Source organism: Schistocerca nitens, chromosome 1, assembly GCF_023898315.1.
Source record: "Schistocerca nitens isolate TAMUIC-IGC-003100 chromosome 1, iqSchNite1.1, whole genome shotgun sequence".
NCBI classification, from domain to species: domain Eukaryota; kingdom Metazoa; phylum Arthropoda; class Insecta; order Orthoptera; family Acrididae; genus Schistocerca; species Schistocerca nitens.
Genome location: NC_064614.1, coordinates 601,906,674 through 601,924,553, shown reverse-complemented (window position 1 = coordinate 601,924,553; position 17,880 = coordinate 601,906,674). Strand labels below are relative to the sequence as shown.

Genomic DNA, 17,880 nt, shown 5'->3' with positions numbered 1-17,880 from the left:
GCCAACTTATAACTAAATCTGAGGGGGGTGCGATGGGGAGGTTCCCTTGTCAGACAAAAGCCAGTACGCAACACTGTTTATCGATACGTCAAAATGTAGAACAAAAGCCTGCTACGGCAAGTGCTTGCCTACACGCATATTTCTTCACGTTTTAATAAAACTAGTACAGCCGTGACACCAACTACGTAGACAAGAACTGCGACAGTTTGCCAGAGCTGGCTTTCTGAGGTGTTGGAGGGAGGTGTGAGCCGTCGGTTGAGGAAGACAACAGGTTCCGCTTCGAAGACCTTGTGAAGCCTGTCAGCGAGTGACTGCGAAAGCGCTTGCTTCCGTTCCGGCCTTGGCTGGCTCTTCCTCGGCTGCACGTGACCGCCAGAAGAGCAGACCCACAGACTGCAGGCCACGGACCGGCGTCTGCGGCGCTGTCCCCCACACCCGCTCTCACATCCTGCTCACAGCCTGAGTCACCAGCGAAGGGGAAGGGCAACGGCACTGCCCACTGCACGGCCGGCACCTCGCCACTGACTATAACGCCTCCATAGCCACACTCGCCTCGAACACAAGGCCAGCACATTGGGAGACAATCACTCTACTCTGCCTGGCATACGAGGCACTGATATCAGCGGAACTGTGTTCTCGCTGCGTTCGTACCGATACCGGACGTCGGCTTGGTACTCTGATGTAATGGTCCGGTCTGTGACGTTCAAATGGCTCTGAGCACTATGGGACATAACATCTGTGGTCATCAGTCCCCTACAACTTAGAACTACTTAAATCTAACTAACCTAAGGACATACACACATCCATGCCCGAGGCAGGATTCGAACCTGCGACCGTAGCGGTCACGTGGTTCCCGACTGAAGCGCCTAGAACCGCACGGCCACACCGGCCGGCGTCTGTGACGTAATACGTGCCCCAACAGAGTTATAGTCCTCGATTTTCGGAAAACGTTCGACACAGTGCCCACGCGGTGGTCCACAGCAGACTTAACGAATCTCCCAGCATACGGATTAGATTCCCAGATATACGAGTGGCTCGAAGGCTTCTTCAGTTGTCCTCGGCGAAGAGTATTGAGAGACATGTTTATCGTCAGGAGTGTCCCAGGGAAGTATGATAGGGGCGCTCTTCTTCTCTATACGGGGCGAGTCAGGAGGAAAGGTACAGGCTTTGAGGGGCGATAATGATTTCAAACAAAAAACGTCATATGAACATTCGTCCTGTTCTTAACAGTTTCCGAGGAAACTAATGAGAACGATGGGAAACTGGATAATGCAGGCGCTAGTAAATGAAACACTGATTTAATATTTTGTTTAATTGTGTACATTTCCTCACAAAATTGTTCAACAAGTCGCAGAATTGTTCAAAAAGTCCACCGCCTGCTACAATGCATTTTGCAGTTCTTTTACACAGTTGCTGTGTTACTGATCTGAGTTCATCCGTACGGTCCGCTACCAGAGCACACGCATGTAAGATATGTCCGAAACGTTCCTAATTTGTGTCCACTCTACGCTTGTAACGTCGCTCTTAAGCCAACTCCACAAACAGTAATCCAGTGGAGCAAGATCGGGGGACCTCATTAGCCAAACAATGACTCCACGGCGATCTATCTAACGCCCAGGATCCGTTTCACTGAGCCGGGCGGGGTGGCCGAGCGGTTCTAGGCGCTACAGTCTGGGACCGCGCCACCGCTACGGTCGCAGGTTCGAATGTTGTCTCGGGCATGGATGTGTGTGATGTCCTTAGGTTAGTTAGGTTTAAGTAGTTCTAAGTTCTAGGGGACCGATGACCTCAGAAGTTAAGTTCCGTAGTGCTCAGAGCCATTTGATTTTTTTTAATGTTTCACTGTGGTACTGTGTCAACGGCCGTACGGAGTGTATATGTGAAGAGCTGTTGCATGTTCAGTACATTGACCCGTAGTGTTTTAATTGTACACACAACAACTCTGTAGTACACTAGTGTTAGCACTTTAGTACTGTGACGTGAGGTAAACAACGTGTACACTTGCAGTACTCGTCCCCCACCACGCGCAAGTGAAGAACTCATTGAAACGTTCAGTAAAGACAACACTATGTAGCCTGATGTCGCTTTCGTTATGTTCGTATGTGAGTGCTGGTGAACAAGGTCATGCCTCTGATTCCCGTGATTTTCAAACAGCTGTATGTCTGGGCATTTGTTCATTAAAGGTTTCCGTGAAGAATCACCAATACTATAACCTCTCAACACACTTACCTTTCCTCCTGGGCCAAACTGTCGGTCTGAAGGACACGATCAGCAGCAGTCTGCGACTGTTTTCCGATGACGCTATAGCGTTCAGGAAAATATCGCCGTTGAGTGACTGGAGGAGGATACAGGATTACAGGGTTTCTCCAGGTGTGATGAATGGCAGATTGCTTTAAACACAGAGTTGAGTAAGTTAATGCAGGCGAGTAGGAGAAACAATACCGTAATATTCGACTACAGCTTTAGCGGTGTCCTGCTTGACACAATCGCGTCGATTACATATCTAGACGTAAGGTTGCAAAGCAACACGGAATAAAAAGGGCATGTAAGGGCGATAGTAAGGAAAGTGAATGGTCGGACTCCGCTTTACTGGGAGAATTATAGGCAAGTGTAACTCATCAATAAAGGTGACCGCATATAGAACGCTAAAGCGACCCTTTCTTGAGTTCTGCTAGAGTGTTGGGGTTCCCCACAACGCTGGACTAAAGTAAGATATCTAAACAATTCACTGGCAAGCCGCCAGATTTGTTACAGATATGTTGGATCAACACGCGAATATTACGGAGCTGCTCTGTGAGCTCAACCCTGGAGGGAAGACGACTTTCTTTTCGCGAAGCACTACTGAGCAAATTTTGGGACCCCGAATTTGAAGCTGACTGCAGAAAAATTCTACTGCTGCCGACTTACATTTCGCGTATGTACCACGAAGATACGAAAAATTAGCACTCGTACGTAGACATACAGAAAGTCTTTTTTCCTCTCGCTGTATTTGCGTTGGAACAGGAAACAATGAGACTAATGCAACAAAGTATCCTCCGCAATGTACCATATGTTGGTTTGCGTGATATGTATGTGTATGAAGATAACAGAACACTAACAACATTTACTTTGGATTATTATTATTCTTTCTTTACTCAGACGTTATGTCTGGTCAAAAATGGAAAGTGACAAGGGCCTTGATCAAGCGTGACTTCCTTTTAACTGTACGGTATATGTTATATTGCATTTAGGAACTTTCGGGTAATTGAACATGTATCAATAATTACGGATTTCTGTAGTTGTATATATAAGTTTGGATGTAGCTGTATTGCATTGATGTACTGGTGGATATTGTGTGGTATGACTCCTGTAGTTGATAGTATAATTGGTATAATGTCAATTTTATCCTGATGCCACATGTCCTTGACTTCCTCAGCCAGTTGGATGTATTTTTCAATTTTTTCTCCTGTTTTCTTTTGTATATTTGTTGTATTGGGTATGGATATTTCGATTAGTTGTGTTAATTTCTTCTTTTTATTGGTGAGTATGATGTCAGGTTTGTTATGTGGTGTTGTTTTATCTGTTATAATGGTTCTGTTACAGTATAATTTGTATTCATCATTCTCCAGTACATTTTGTGGTCCATACTTGTATATGGGAACGTGTTTTATAAGTTTATGTTGTAAGGCAAGCTGTTTATGTATTATTTTTGCTACATTGTCATGTCTTCTGGGGTATTCTGTATTTGCTAGTATTGTACACCCGCTTGTGATGTGATCTACTGTTTCTATTTGTTGTTTGCAAAGTCTGCATTTATCTGTTGTGGTATTGGGATCTTTAATAATATGCTTACTGTAATATCTGGTGTTTATTGTTTGATCCTGTATTGCAATCATGAATCCTTCCGTCTCACTGTATATATTGCCTTTTCTTAGCCATGTGTTGGATGCGTCTTGATCGATGTGTGGCTGTGTTAGATGATACAGGTGTTTGCCATGTAGTGTTTTCTTTTCCCAATTTACTTTCTTCATATCTGTTGATGTTATATGATCTAAAGGGTTGTAGAAGTGGTTATGAAATTGCAGTGGTGTAGCCGATGTATTTATATGACTGATTGCTTTGTGTATTTTTCTAGTTTCTGCTCGTTCTAGAAAGAATTTTCTTAAATTGTCTACCTGTCCATAATGTAGGTTTTTTATGTCGATAAATCCCCTTCCTCCTCCCTTTCTGCTTAATGTGAATCTTTCAGTTGCTGAATGTATGTGATGTATTCTATATTTGTGGCATTGTGATCGTGTAAGTGTATTGAGTGCTTCTAGGTCTGTGTTACTCCATTTCACTACTCCAAATGAGTGGGTCAGTATTGGTATAGCGTAAGTATTTATAGCTTTTGTCTTGTTTCTTGCTGTCAATTCTGTTTTCAGTATTTTTGTTAGTCTTTGTCTATATTTTTCTTTTAGTTCTTCTTTAATATTTGTATTATCTATTCCTATTTTTTGCCTGTATCCTAGATATTTATAGGCATCTGTTTTTTCCATCGCTTCTATGCATTCGCTGTGGTTATCCAATATGTAATCTTCTTGTTTAGTGTGTTTTCCCTTGACTATGCTATTTTTCTTACATTTGTCTGTTCCAAAAGCCATATTTATATCATTGCTGAATACTTCTGATGTCTTCAGTAATTGGTTGAGTTGTTTGATTTGTTTATGCCAGTAGTTTTAGATCATCCATGTATAGCAAATGTGTGATTTTGTGTGGGTATGTTCCAGTAATATTGTATCCATAATTTGTATTATTTAGCATGTTGGATAGTGGGTTCAGAGCATGGCAGAACCAGAAAGGACTTAAAGAGTCTCCTTGGTATACTCCACGCTTAATCTGTATTGGCTGTGATGTGATGCTATTTGAATTTATTTGGATATTAAGTGTGGTTTTCCAATTTTTCATTACTATGTTAAGGAACTGTATCAATTTAGGATCTACTTTGTATATTTCCAGTATTTGTAGTAACCATGAGTGGGGTACACTATTAAAGCTTTTTGGTAATCAATGTATGCGTAGTGTAGCGACCTTTGTTTAGTTTTAGCTTGATATGTCACCTCTGCATCTATTATCAGTTGCTCTTTACATCCTCGTGCTCCTTTGCAACAGCCGTTTTGTTCTTCATTTATAATTTTGTTCTGTGTTGTATGTGTCAATAATTTCTGTGTAATGACTGAAGTTATTATTTTGTATATTGTTGGTAGGCATGTTATGGGGCGATATTTAGCTGGGTTTGCTGTGTCTGCTTGATCTTTAGGTTTCAGATAAGTTATTCCATGTGTAAGTGAATCAGGGAATGTGTATGGGTCTGCAATGTAACTGTTAAATAATTTAGTTAGATGTGAATGTGTTGAGGTGAACTTCTTTAGCCAGAAATTTGCTATTTTATCTTTTCCAGGGGCTTTCCAATTGCGAGTAGAATTAATTGCTTGGGTGACTTCATGTTGCAAAATTTTTACTTCAGGCATTTGTGGTATCAACTTGTATGTGCCTGTTTCTGCTTGTATCCACCGTGCATGCCTGTTATGTTGCGGCGGGTTTGACCGTATGTTGCTCCAGAAGTGTTCCATTTCAGTTATGTTTGGTGGATTGTCTATTTTAATGCGTGTGTTATCTATTGTGTGTAAAATTTCTTTTGGTTTGTGTTGAATGTTTGGTTTTCTTTCCTTCTATTTTCACTTTTTTTGTATCTTCTAAGTCGTTTGTCCAATGCTTGTAATTTCTGCTTCTTTTCATCTAATTGCTCTATCGCTTCTTGTTGTGAGATTTTACCTAACCTTTTTCGTTTTTTTCTGACATTTCATTTCTTATAAATTTTGTTAGCTGTCCGATGTCTTTTCTCAGTTTTTCTATTCTGATCTGTAGCCTGTGTTGCCATGCTGGTTTTGTGGGTTTCTTCTGTGTGTTGGTTGGTTCTGATCTCTGCATAGTGTGTATATTTAGTGTAGTGAGTGCTCCTATATAAACCAGTAGTTGTAAATCTTCCATTGTTGTGTTTTCATTTATTTTGTTGTGTATGATTGTGTTGACAGTTTTTATTGTTGTTTCGACTTGTGGGTTATTTGGCGGTCTATGCAAGAATGGTCTAATGTCTGTATTTGTGTCTTTGTATTCTATATATGTCAGCTGAAATTTTTCTTCTATATCTAACATGTGTGTCGCTTCGTGTTCTATTTGTGCTTGTTCTGGTGGCTGTCTTAAGATTTCGTTTTCCTCTGATTGTTTAATTGATGCGTGTTGTTCTTTATTTGTTTGCTCTGGAATGTTTGAGTCCATTACTGTATTTTCTTCTTCTTCTGATTGCACATTATTTTGTTCCAGTATTTGTTGTACTTGTTGTTTGATGTTTTCTAATTCTGACTGGGGTATCCTGTTATTTTTTATTATTACACGGATCTGATCAGCTAGTCGTTGCTCTGTTAAAAAGTTTAATTCTGGGTATCTGGTAATAAATGTTGTGTATACTTTTGATCTGTATCCAGTTGTGTTGGTTCCTAGGTTTGTTGCTTGGTAATAACAGAACATGAGGTGTCGATTAACTTCATCTGACCATCTCATCCTCTGTCTGTTTTCCTTCTAGGGTGGTTGCAGGAAGCATATCCTGCAAAACACCTCTATTTGGATTTACCATTGTGGGCGGGCATAGGGTTCAAGCGTCGTCCCCGACCATGACGGCGCTTGTCCGAGGCTTCTTTAGTTCTGTCCTGAACCAACTAATCACACTAAAAGGGGGGTTACCCCTATTAGTGGTTTGTTCTTTTCGTCACCTTTTACGACTGGCAGAACAATACCGGAGGCCTATTCTTTTCCCGGGCCTCCACGGGGTTTATTATTATTATTATTATTATTATTATTAGTAGTAGTAGTAGTAGTAGTAATAGTAGTAGTAGTAGTAGCAGCAGCAGCAGCAGCAGCAGCAGCTTTATTCGACCCTTTCTGATGCAACTTCGTTCTGTCACTACGGGTCTCCCGTCCAAGTATCTGAACTGTTTTTCAGAGTTCTTTCCGTTGTTTTAGCACAAATTTATGAAGGTCGAACTGTCTCATCCGGTGCCAGTGGGTCAACATCTGCTCCCTTTAAATCCTTCTGGGTGTCAGCAAGCCATCGTCCTCTCATGTTTCGGGTCCCATTTACGGCATTGATAATTAATCGTGATTCGTCCATTTGTCTTACATACACACAAATTTCGGGCAATTTATGTGCAATGAAACAAAATCGTTCATTAGCTGATTCTATTTCATGTTTTGGGCGGTAGTTGCGATCGTATACTGATGTATAGCGTAGCTCGCAATCTGCGTTAGGTTGTAAATAATGATGTTTGGCTTGGGGGACGCCCAACTGCGCGGTTATCGGCGCACGTACAAATTCCCAACCTTTACTCAGCCCAATCTCGCCACTTTCATGAATGAGGATGAAATGATAAGGACAACACAAACACCCAGTCATCTAGAGGCAGGTGAAAATCCCTGACCCCGCCGGGAATCGAACCCGAGACACCGTGCTCGGGAAGCGAGAACGCGACCGCGAGACCACGAGCTGCGGACGTTAGGTTGTAACGTGACTGCTCGGTTGTGAGTTGGCGAAGCCTACGAATGTGTAGTAATGAGAATAACAGTAGTCTTCTCAAGGTGATTTTTTACGCATACTGGAACGGTGCACTAAACTGATGCGACGATAAGTAATGAGATTGCGATACGCACATACACGGATGTCGGTAGTATCGTGTACACAAGGTAGAGCAGGGCAGTGCAATGGCGGAGCTATCATTTGTAAATTTATGGGACATAATCGAGAGGTCAGTTCGTGCACAAAATCCTGCACCACCAACACTTTCGCAATTATAGATGGCTATAGAGACAGCATGGCTTAATATTTCTGCCGGGGACTTCCAACGATTTGGTGAGTCCATGTCACGTCGTGTTGCTGCATTGCATTGGGACAAGAAGGTCTGCCACGATATAAGGAAACATCCCATGACTTTTGTCACCTCAGTGTATTTTACTAGGCAGGGACACCTTGCGGATAGTCTGCCAAGGCATCCAGGAACGATGAGAAAACCTTTCGATAAATCTGGAATCAGAGATCCCAATCGATTGCACTCGCTACTTCGTGAGAATAAAGAGCAGTTGTGTTTCAAAAGAACGATATTTCCTGAATCCGCGGTTATCTGTCGATATAGATTTTTTTTCCTTCTCGAGATATTTCATAATGTTGGAATATAGAGTACGTTTCAAAAACCAACTACAAATCGATGCCAGTAACGAGGGTATGAAAGCTGGCGCTGAAATTTTTTAGTTTAATATCCACAATCGTGTGCTTCCTGTTATATTTGCACAGTGCGTGAGAAATGTCTCGTACGTTACTTAAATGCTTTATTCTGGACTACGCAATTAACTTTGATCAGCATAAGATAAAAGCTTACTTCAAATCCCACAAGACTTGCTTCAAAATATTCTACTTAAGAAAACAGGGCCCAAAAACTTCTGACGGGTTATAACTGCACAGATTTGATTGAAACGCAAAGCGCTGATAAGGTCGCGCTATGTGTGTTAGGAACTCAGTTTCCACTCAGCTCGCGAAAAAGCGGCATGGACTTCGCGCTGGATCTTTCAGGGAATTCAAGGCCTGGAAATATACACGAACTTCCACTTCTGTTTCACTGCACGGTGTCAGCGGAACGTATTTACCCGCTGGCTAGAGAGCTAGGCACTCAGGGGCTATCAATCGATCGCAGCTGGGCGTAATTAATTACGTGTTCGCGTCGAGAAGCAGGACCTCCTATAGCAAAAATACCATCCACTGGCGAAATCGAAAGATCGTTTCTCAACATAAACAAAGAGAGCATTTCGAGGTGCTTATTGACGCGCAGTTGAACGCTTAAATGTATGGCATAGCGACCCCGAAGTGCGCAAGACGTTATCTGTTTCCTAGACTCTGAAGCTGTATTAAAATAACTGCGGAAATTCAATAACAGCATTAATCTTGCACATTCTGAAATAGTGTTTCTTGCGTGTAAGACGAAAACAGAAAACATTGGTGGCGTTAATTGCTTTTTCTTGCACAGTACACCCACTTTGTCAACAATTTTTGCTGATTCAGCTCTGCTAAGAACATTTTTATTTAGCCCAAAACCTAACTACAAAACCCATCATCTATGAAAAATACTGAAACTTGCGTCCGACTATATATAAAACAAAGCTTTATACAACGTGCTTCTGTGAGATGCTGTCACAACAGCTTCTAGTCAGGTTCAGATTTCCTCGCCAGTAATTCGATCGTTGCCTTCATCCAAGGTTACCGAATCTTACCAGCTCAAGTTTACACGTAATGACTAATGTCATTCACTTCCGTATGGTTTAAAACTACGTCCAAACCAGTTTAAATAAATGTCATGAAGGCCTTTAGCTGAGCAGCCTATATCACAGTACCTCACATTTAAATCCTGTCTTCAGTTCTTGTCTCCTTCTGCAACGAACCAACGGTTCGTCAACAGAGCTCTCGACTAAGCCGTTCAAGAAACGCAAAGACAAATATGAAATGGAAAAATAAGGAACTGTAAACCTATGGTTGAATGCCTAACTGCTGGAGAATTTTAGGCTTCACTTTACTAATGGCTAACGGCACTGAAGAACTCAATTGTTTACTGACCATGCCACTAACTTGTTTCAGCATAAATCGTTCAGAAATTAATGTTAGAGCCAACACATGGGTCACGGCGCGGACAAATCTCGAAGTCAGAATATAACTAAATTGGTAAGCGCGTGAATATGAAGTTAATAATATAAATTCAAAATCATTCCGAACCATCTAACTAGATTAGCACCATTCAGATCTAAAAACGGATTCTGAAATAATTTTTCAAGGAGGCGGTTGGTTCTTTTTGCTTTTGATGTGGTCTATGGTGGGCTTTAAGGAGCACCATTAGTTAATGGGCGGTTCCTTAGTTAACAACCAAAAGAGATTAACCATTTTAGTACCAAAAACCGAAACGATATATTTCTAAGATCCCTATCTCGAACAACCTTGATATCATTATCTGTTTTCTAGGTATAGGTTTTCAAAGTTACCTTACCTGTACACGTAAAATCCAGTATGAGGCGCAACAGTTTATGAAGTGAGGTAGCATGGAGGTTATGTAGTAAAGTGTCTCCCCATCGTCATCATCATAAGGGTTCTCGGAACCCCATGTTGTAGTACCGAAGTAAATGCAAAATTTTTGTGCGCATAAAATCCGGTGTGATGTGTAAAATTAGTTTTGCGTTATTTCAATTTCACATAACAAAATTTTGGTGCCCCAAAATTTCTTTTCACATGAGTCACGTACCCTGTTGTGGCAGGGAAAAGAAGGGAACTAGAGGAAAAATGCTCCTATGGAAGCACAAAAAAAGGGTGAATATGCTCCTGTTTAAAAGACTGACTGACTGAAAATTGGGATGTTAGCTGCCTCATTCCAACTTCTTTAGCACCTTTAAAAACTTTCCTAAAAATTCTGGCATGCGAACGTATCCGCGCTTTTTATGCTGAGACACGAGGAGACAATCGCAGTGGGAAAGAGACGGAGCAGAAATTTGGAAGAAGAATAATGAGAAGGAGATAGTGGATGTAGGTGAGAGCCAGTGACAATGAGACACAGAGTCTATGACGATGACAACGAGAAGGGGACCGAGATGAAGACAGTGATATGAGACAGCAGTAGTAAGACAGAAAGAAGGAAACCGTGGCTTCAAGACACGAGACAGTGACAAGTAACGGCGCGTTTACACCCGTGCGCCTTGCGGCTAGTCGCCGTTTGGCTGCAGCTCACACCCCACACGGAAGTAACGGTGTCCACTGTGAACACAGGTGTGAATGGAATTACTCGCAAAGCAAATGCTGAGGAAGAGTGCCTCTACTTGTGTGTTGGCCAACAGTCGCACGGCGATTAGACGCACAGATGCAAACCCACCTATAGAGAGAGCGAAAGTGCTAGCGGATGGATATGAGAAACTTACCGTGATAGACTACTGCATGTGACTTAGCGAAGTGGCGGCAGTGGTTAGCGCACCTGATTTGGATTCGAGAGGACAACAGTTCAAATTCGCGTCCGGCCATCCTTATTTAGGTTTTCCGTGATTTCCTTAAATCGTTTCAGGCAAATGCCGGGATGGTTACTTTAACCATCCTTTCCTAATAAGAGTTTGTGCTCTGTCTTCGACCTCGTTGTCGACGGGACTTTAAACACCAACCTCCACCTATATTGCTTGTGAGCGAGTTACAGTTAGGGGTGCAACTGGAAATGAGCTGCATGTTAAAAAGATCGCGAATATGTTCGTCGCATGCCAAAACATCTGGGACCCTTTTCAGTCTTAGTCTTTCAAACAGGAGCATATTCACCTTTTTTGTTCTCCGACAGGAGCATTTTTCCACTGTGGAACAATGACAAAACTCTACGAGCAGCCCAAGGCGTTGCTAGCTACCTGTTTAATACTCTCAAGAGCCACAACGCTAGCCCTGAAGAGGTCCTGTCGTTATGATAGAAAAGGCGCATGATGACGAAAACACTCTGGAATTCTGTTGGACAACCATAAAACTATAGAAGCTGAATAAGCTAACAGATTACTTGGAGAGATGCAGATTCGCATTTAATTTCGTTCAAGCTTTCCATAGCTAACTACGCTTGATCTACGAATTTCAATTTGTCATCGGCGGCGCAGTGCTCCATAAAGTAAGGGAAAATATTCCCCTCCGGCTGACTCATCTCCACGGTGTCCCCCACCGCCCGCGGCGCCAACCCCTGCGTTCTCAGTCGTAAATGGCGAGGGGACGAAACGGAGATTGAAGACTGTGATACGAGCAGTGAAGTTCCCTGCAGTAGAATCAGTGGGAGAACAGATCCCAGACGAATACACCAGGAATATTTTTACCGACGTTCAGACGGTCAGGTGACTCATACTTGCGGTATTTAATGTACCAGAGACTTTAATTAAACGCAGGACAAACAATTCTATTGCATCCCCATTTACGCAGATTTAAATCCTATTTGCGTAAGTGCACTGAATGAGTTACCATGTACCAAACGAAAAATTGTGATAATAAAAGTGGACAGAATGGCGCAGTCATTAGTGATAATACGAACAATCGTCTTAAAACAGAACTCTTCCAATGGTCAGATATTTCTTTCTGAATTACGTGAAATTATAGGCTTCGTTGTATCAGGTTTGCTAGTACTTACAGAGCCAATAAACACAGGCAGGAAAAACTAGTGGCAGAGGGGGCTGGATGGAGCGACGTAACAACCCCCACACCTCCCCACCCCCAAAAAAGACAGATAGCCGATTAACAATATTTTATTGTAATTTTAATTAAAATCCTCGGCATTTGTGTCACGTTAAATGAAAATAGCCCTGATTCCACGCCTTTGAGAAAATTGTCTCTATAGACTTGTGCTTTTCAAAAATATTCATATGGCACGACTTACTTCGTCGCCGCAAAGTCGATTTCCACATTACTGAAAGTGGCTGCATCCTAACCACGTCGTTATCAATCGCTAACGACGTGTGTGCGGTAACTGCAGGATCCGCGTTTATTTGAAGTGTACGGCCACGGCTGAAGAAGCAGCGTATTTCTGCCGACCCGCTTGTGTACATTGTTCTCAATTAACGGCTTGATCGGACAGTAATTGCAGCCGCGTTGTGCGACTGACATTGTGATTAATGACGTTTTGTGTTCGATTTTTCTGGAGAAAAACGTACCCATTAATAGGAGATTTAAAAAAGATACGAGTGTATCAGTTCAATGATGATAAATTTTGCAGGATAATTAAAGTAATTTTAAATCTAGCGACAAAATTATTATATTTACATTTTACTAATAGTTGCTCCTCAATGGATTCCTACAGTCCAGATATCAGTATCAATTATGGCATTCTTTATTCAGCTGGTACCACAGTGAAGCTCCTACCTCACAAGATCATTCATTAACTGTCAATTTTCGCCGACATTCTGTTCGGTCTTGTCCGTTAACTCGTTGGTCTGTAATCGGTTGTTGGATCTGGCTTTCGCTTCCATTTGTAGGCGCTTACATTGCAATCGTGATGTTTCCCTCACGTTGTTCGACGGTTCCCCGAAATCGGGATGGGAGGATTACAGATCCAATGTTGATGCAGCCTAATGTTAATGTCATCACTCGCAGGGAAAGGCCTTTACTTTGCGATTGCCTAACTTCGCGCACTTTCGCTATACGGGCAACTGTTGACTTTACCGACAAACCAACATTTACGCTGCAGATATGGCGATACTCTAAGCAAAGCCGCAACTCTAGCACAAGGTCACAAAACCGCCACTTTTGATGACCATGGGGCAAGTTTTCAAATTAAAAGTAACAGATGAGCCAGTGAGATTATGTATCAAGTAATGTTACGGGTTTATCACATAACACAAGAAAAACGTTGCAGAATTATGAACCCATTCACCCACACACTACTCTTCGTGGAGTCAATGATTTCCACCACCTGAAATTCCGAATAATTATATCTCTAGAACAAGTCGCTTCGTGAATTTTATTCTACCCCACTTTTCTTACTTCGCCACAATTTAACGTCAACTGCGAATGTGTTTTAGCTACTAGCAAGTAGCAAAGGCTTTCGTAAATTAAAACTAGATATTTTAGTCAATGACAGGAAAAACCCATATTCGGCTTACAGTACACCAAATGTTCAAATGGCTCTAAGCACTATGCGACTTAACTTCTGAGGTCATCAGTCGCCTAGAACTTAAAACTACTTAAATCTAACTAACCTAAGGACATCACACACATCCATGCCCGAGGCAGGATTCGAACCTGCGACCGTAGCGGCCGCTCGGTTCCAGACTGTAGCGCCTAGTACACCAAATTCACAATAATTTTTTTACTACCATTGTCTCATTTATTTGGTATAATACAATTACGGAAGAGTATGCGTCATCTCTCTCATTAGGTGATAAAATGTATGATAAGACGGTACATCGTCACTAACGTGTGTTCATCCTCCAAAAGTAATGATGAACCTCACGGGCAAATACCATGTCATTTTCTGGTCCACCAGTTTACGTGCATTCTTCACTGGGCAGCAATTCACTGGCCAACTGAAACGTACACTTCTTGCTACGTTATGCACGTTTATTACAGATTAAGTCTATCTTCCACACAACGTACTGGAATCGCACAAAAAAAAGTTATGTCGCGATGTCAAAGTGGAACAAAGCTGAATATCTATAAATCTTATTGTAATTAAATACAAGCCTACGCCGTAAAGTCTGCATCATTGCTGAAATAGAAATTACACATTAAAAAAGTAAAACAAAAATACAGATTTTTTTTCTTGTACCACACATACACTGAAAAATGCCTACTGTGACCAAGAGTTGTGGCGGCAAAGTGTGCTCGCTGTCATGATTAGACATTGCAAATGATGCACTAATCGAAAGAAAGCTTTGCTAAATGCTTAAAAATCTGGTTTCCCACCATTTGTGTGGACTGTATGTTTAAAGACGTAGTATACAACGTTAAAACAATGAACCAATTGTTTTTCACCGCATAAAAAATTGCCACAAAACATGAGACACCTACAATTGAAGGAAAACAGTGAAATAGGGGGAGGGGACTAACAGTATGTCGAGTTGTTCCCCAGAACTTACATTGAGTATGATCAAACTGTTGACATCATAATATTCTCGGCTCAGTCTAGAGAGTAGTCGCGGACGTGGGATAAAGGGCCCAAAAATAGACGACAAACAAGAAATATTAATGGTTAAATTAAGATTTCCTGTTGGGAAAACTTAAACCTGTTAATTACGTATTTCAAAGGATGCTCACATAGCTGGCAATGGATTGGGCTGTATCTTACACCTAATGATAGATCCCCAGACTTCCAGACTACTCTTTCTTCCGCATTCGTGGGAGTTCCATATTTTCGCAACCCTACAGCGACTTAAATCATTGTTCCGATGAGACAATGGTCGCACGTTTCCTCCGACAGAAGTCAGCAGCTAGACCTAGGAAAATGTACATTATATTAAATACTGCAATACAGAATTAATGAAATTTTACACTGAAAAATATAGCAGAACTGTTACTAATGGTATAGACAGTACGGAATTGACAGGATCTAATACTTCTGGCAAATGCGATCTAAATCAACGAGAAATAAACTACAGTAAATTGTAAAGTAAACAAAAGCGACGTGTGGAAGCTGTAACAGCTGTGACAATCCTTTAAATATTCATCTGATAAATTCCAGTAAACACAAGTCACTTCCAAACCGAATATGTAATGACAGATTTGTGAGCTACTGGATAAAACGTACACGCAGTGAAACTACAACATTTGTTGATTTTCACCTTTGTTATCAACAAACACACCGTAGTTGGAACATTCATACCTTAGACGAATTTGGTTCCATCAAGTAAACCAAATAATTAAGTTGTACAACATGAGCCTTAAATCTATCTAAATTACCTCAGTGCATAATACTACGATAACTTCATTTCTCAGAAACATCTTCAGACGACAGTGTAGAAAGTGTCATCTGTTTGCGCTAGAAAGCAGATTTTAGTGTTGACATCAACATTTCAGTGGATGCAGATAGTTTTTGTATGCATAGACATGTGGTCACAGCTATCACAAAATAAAGATTATCACAAACATCGAATACAGCCACAACTGTCACTCTCAGATCCACACCTAGCGAGATGTTGACAATCGTACCTGACATGCTAGCTTCCCATGAAGAACACACTGTAGATATAGTCATAATTACTGACTGCAGGAAAACTGCGGGTAAAACAATGGTTTTCCAGACAGCATTTACTTTTGATTACAAGCATAATAGTGGACGCCAAATAGAAACAATTTGACACATAGAGTGCTTACCGCCATCACAAGTTCAAACGGATATTTGTAGACGCGCACGGGTGACTGGTACTTCTGAACCATTTTGAAGTCAACTGCTGTGAACTTGCGTCAAGGAATCATAAATAAATACAACATAGCATCAGACAACGCACTCTCCTCAACCACTGGTAGCAGACTACAAGGAGAAGGTCTGCGTAACTAAAGCTGTCAAAGATTATAACTCAATACGCTACCGTATGCAACTCCCATATCGATACTCAATGATCGATCTTTACGAATGTCGACAGTGTTACACATTGCATCGACTTACAAAACCTTATCGATACAAGCTAAATGCCATGGTAAACAGTAAACACTAAACAGGACACCGAAAGTAGACAGCACTACAACAGTTTATCGCAAATATACGTGCTTTGTAATTTGAAAACAGTTGATTATTTAGTAATAATATCTTTTAAGTTGTACGCCCCGCTATCTCAGTATACACAAGTTTTTTCAAAGCGACAGTCGATGTTATTCTAAGCCACCTCAGTTACAATGACTAGTAGTAACGTTTGTTATTGATTACATAAAGGGGAAATACGTGTAAACTCGAGGAAACGATATGTGCGTCTGAAGGAGGGTGGGTCATTTTGGAATTACAAGACGTTTATTGTGACCAGGACGTTCATACGTGTTCGTTCTCGAGACTGGAGATTAACAAGAACGTTATAATTGAGCCTGATTCTCATTTGCAGAACTATACGAATGTTGTGTCTTCTCCACGATCGACACAGCACATTATTATTGTCATCGGGATCACACAAACTTCGTTTAGACAAGCAATAGACACACCTTATTTAAGGGTGTAATCGTTAGATATTTAACGAATGCCCGAACATCACTCAGCTTAACTAACAAGTAATAAACAGTGACAAACGTCATTTGAAAATGATGCAGTAATTAAAAGTTCGTTACTGCTTTTGTCAATACAGATTTAGACACTGATGCCAATAATGACTTGTAACCATACAGGGATACTGATCACCATCAGGGGTCTTGAAAAATTTTTGTTTCTTTGTTATGTAAGAGCTATTTGAGTAACTTATGTTTCAATAATATCTGTAATCAGCAAATGATACAAGTGTAATAAAGTCAAATATCACGATATCAACATATTTCTGAGAACCATGAAAACTATTGTTAACAAGTCATTGTTCTGCAGAAAAGCATTCAAAGACTGTAACATAATATGCGTGACTCTCTTGGGTTTGTGAAACCCTGACGACCTTTATCATGGCATTGGAAAAGCAGACAGCTTGTGAAAGCATTGGTCATCTGGCATATGAAATAACATTTAATGTTGTCAGAACTGATAACAGCGTTTTGATTGATACTCTGGCCACTCAGTGCTACAAGTCACACAATTTTCTTTTCTTCTTTCCTTTCATTTTCAGAAATATGGTATCATACTTTCTTCCCACAAAGACATCTGTTATGTATCTAAACAAATCATTGCATTACAACAATATACATATGACCACATATACAAACAAAAACTCATGAACATCAGTAAAACTAAAAATTCTGCAGTTTTCTTATCAGCTGTAAATGTATTGTCCCCTGCAGTATTTTATGTTCAGGTTACGCTGTATTCACAAAGGGCATGCTTGGTGATGTATCACACTGCCTCAACTTTTTCTTGCATTGTAGCATCATCAGTTTTAACACAAACTTTCTTGTGCTGTAGAGGATTTCATAGTCAAAAATGTATTCTTCCTTGGTATTGTTGAACTGTCCCTTACGATGTAGAAATTGTCAGAACTGCATTTACCAGTACCTATCAGATGTATAACATGTAACCAGCTTATTATTATGGGCAGCATCATTTGCCACTGTTAGATCAACAAATTCAGCTCATATTACCGTATCTCTTACTACTCCGTCTGCAGTGTGTCATGTCAAAGTTAGGAACTCCCTGTGTGAAATCCACATTCTTCCTTTATAAG

General features: G+C 40.9%; 1 protein-coding gene across 2 annotated transcripts in view; it reads right to left on the bottom strand.

Moving 5' to 3' along the window:
• Window positions 1-16,081, bottom strand: part of LOC126256593 (SEC14-like protein 1) — a 229,089-nt gene extending 213,008 nt beyond the window's left edge. For both annotated transcript variants that reach the window (XM_049955494.1, XM_049955495.1), the window contains exon 1: window positions 15,911-16,081. In XM_049955494.1, the coding sequence (XP_049811451.1) occupies window positions 15,911-15,973 (63 nt within the window). In that variant the 5' untranslated portion in view covers window positions 15,974-16,081. The remainder of the gene's footprint in view (window positions 1-15,910) is intronic.
• Window positions 16,082-17,880: the final 1,799 nt, after the last annotated feature.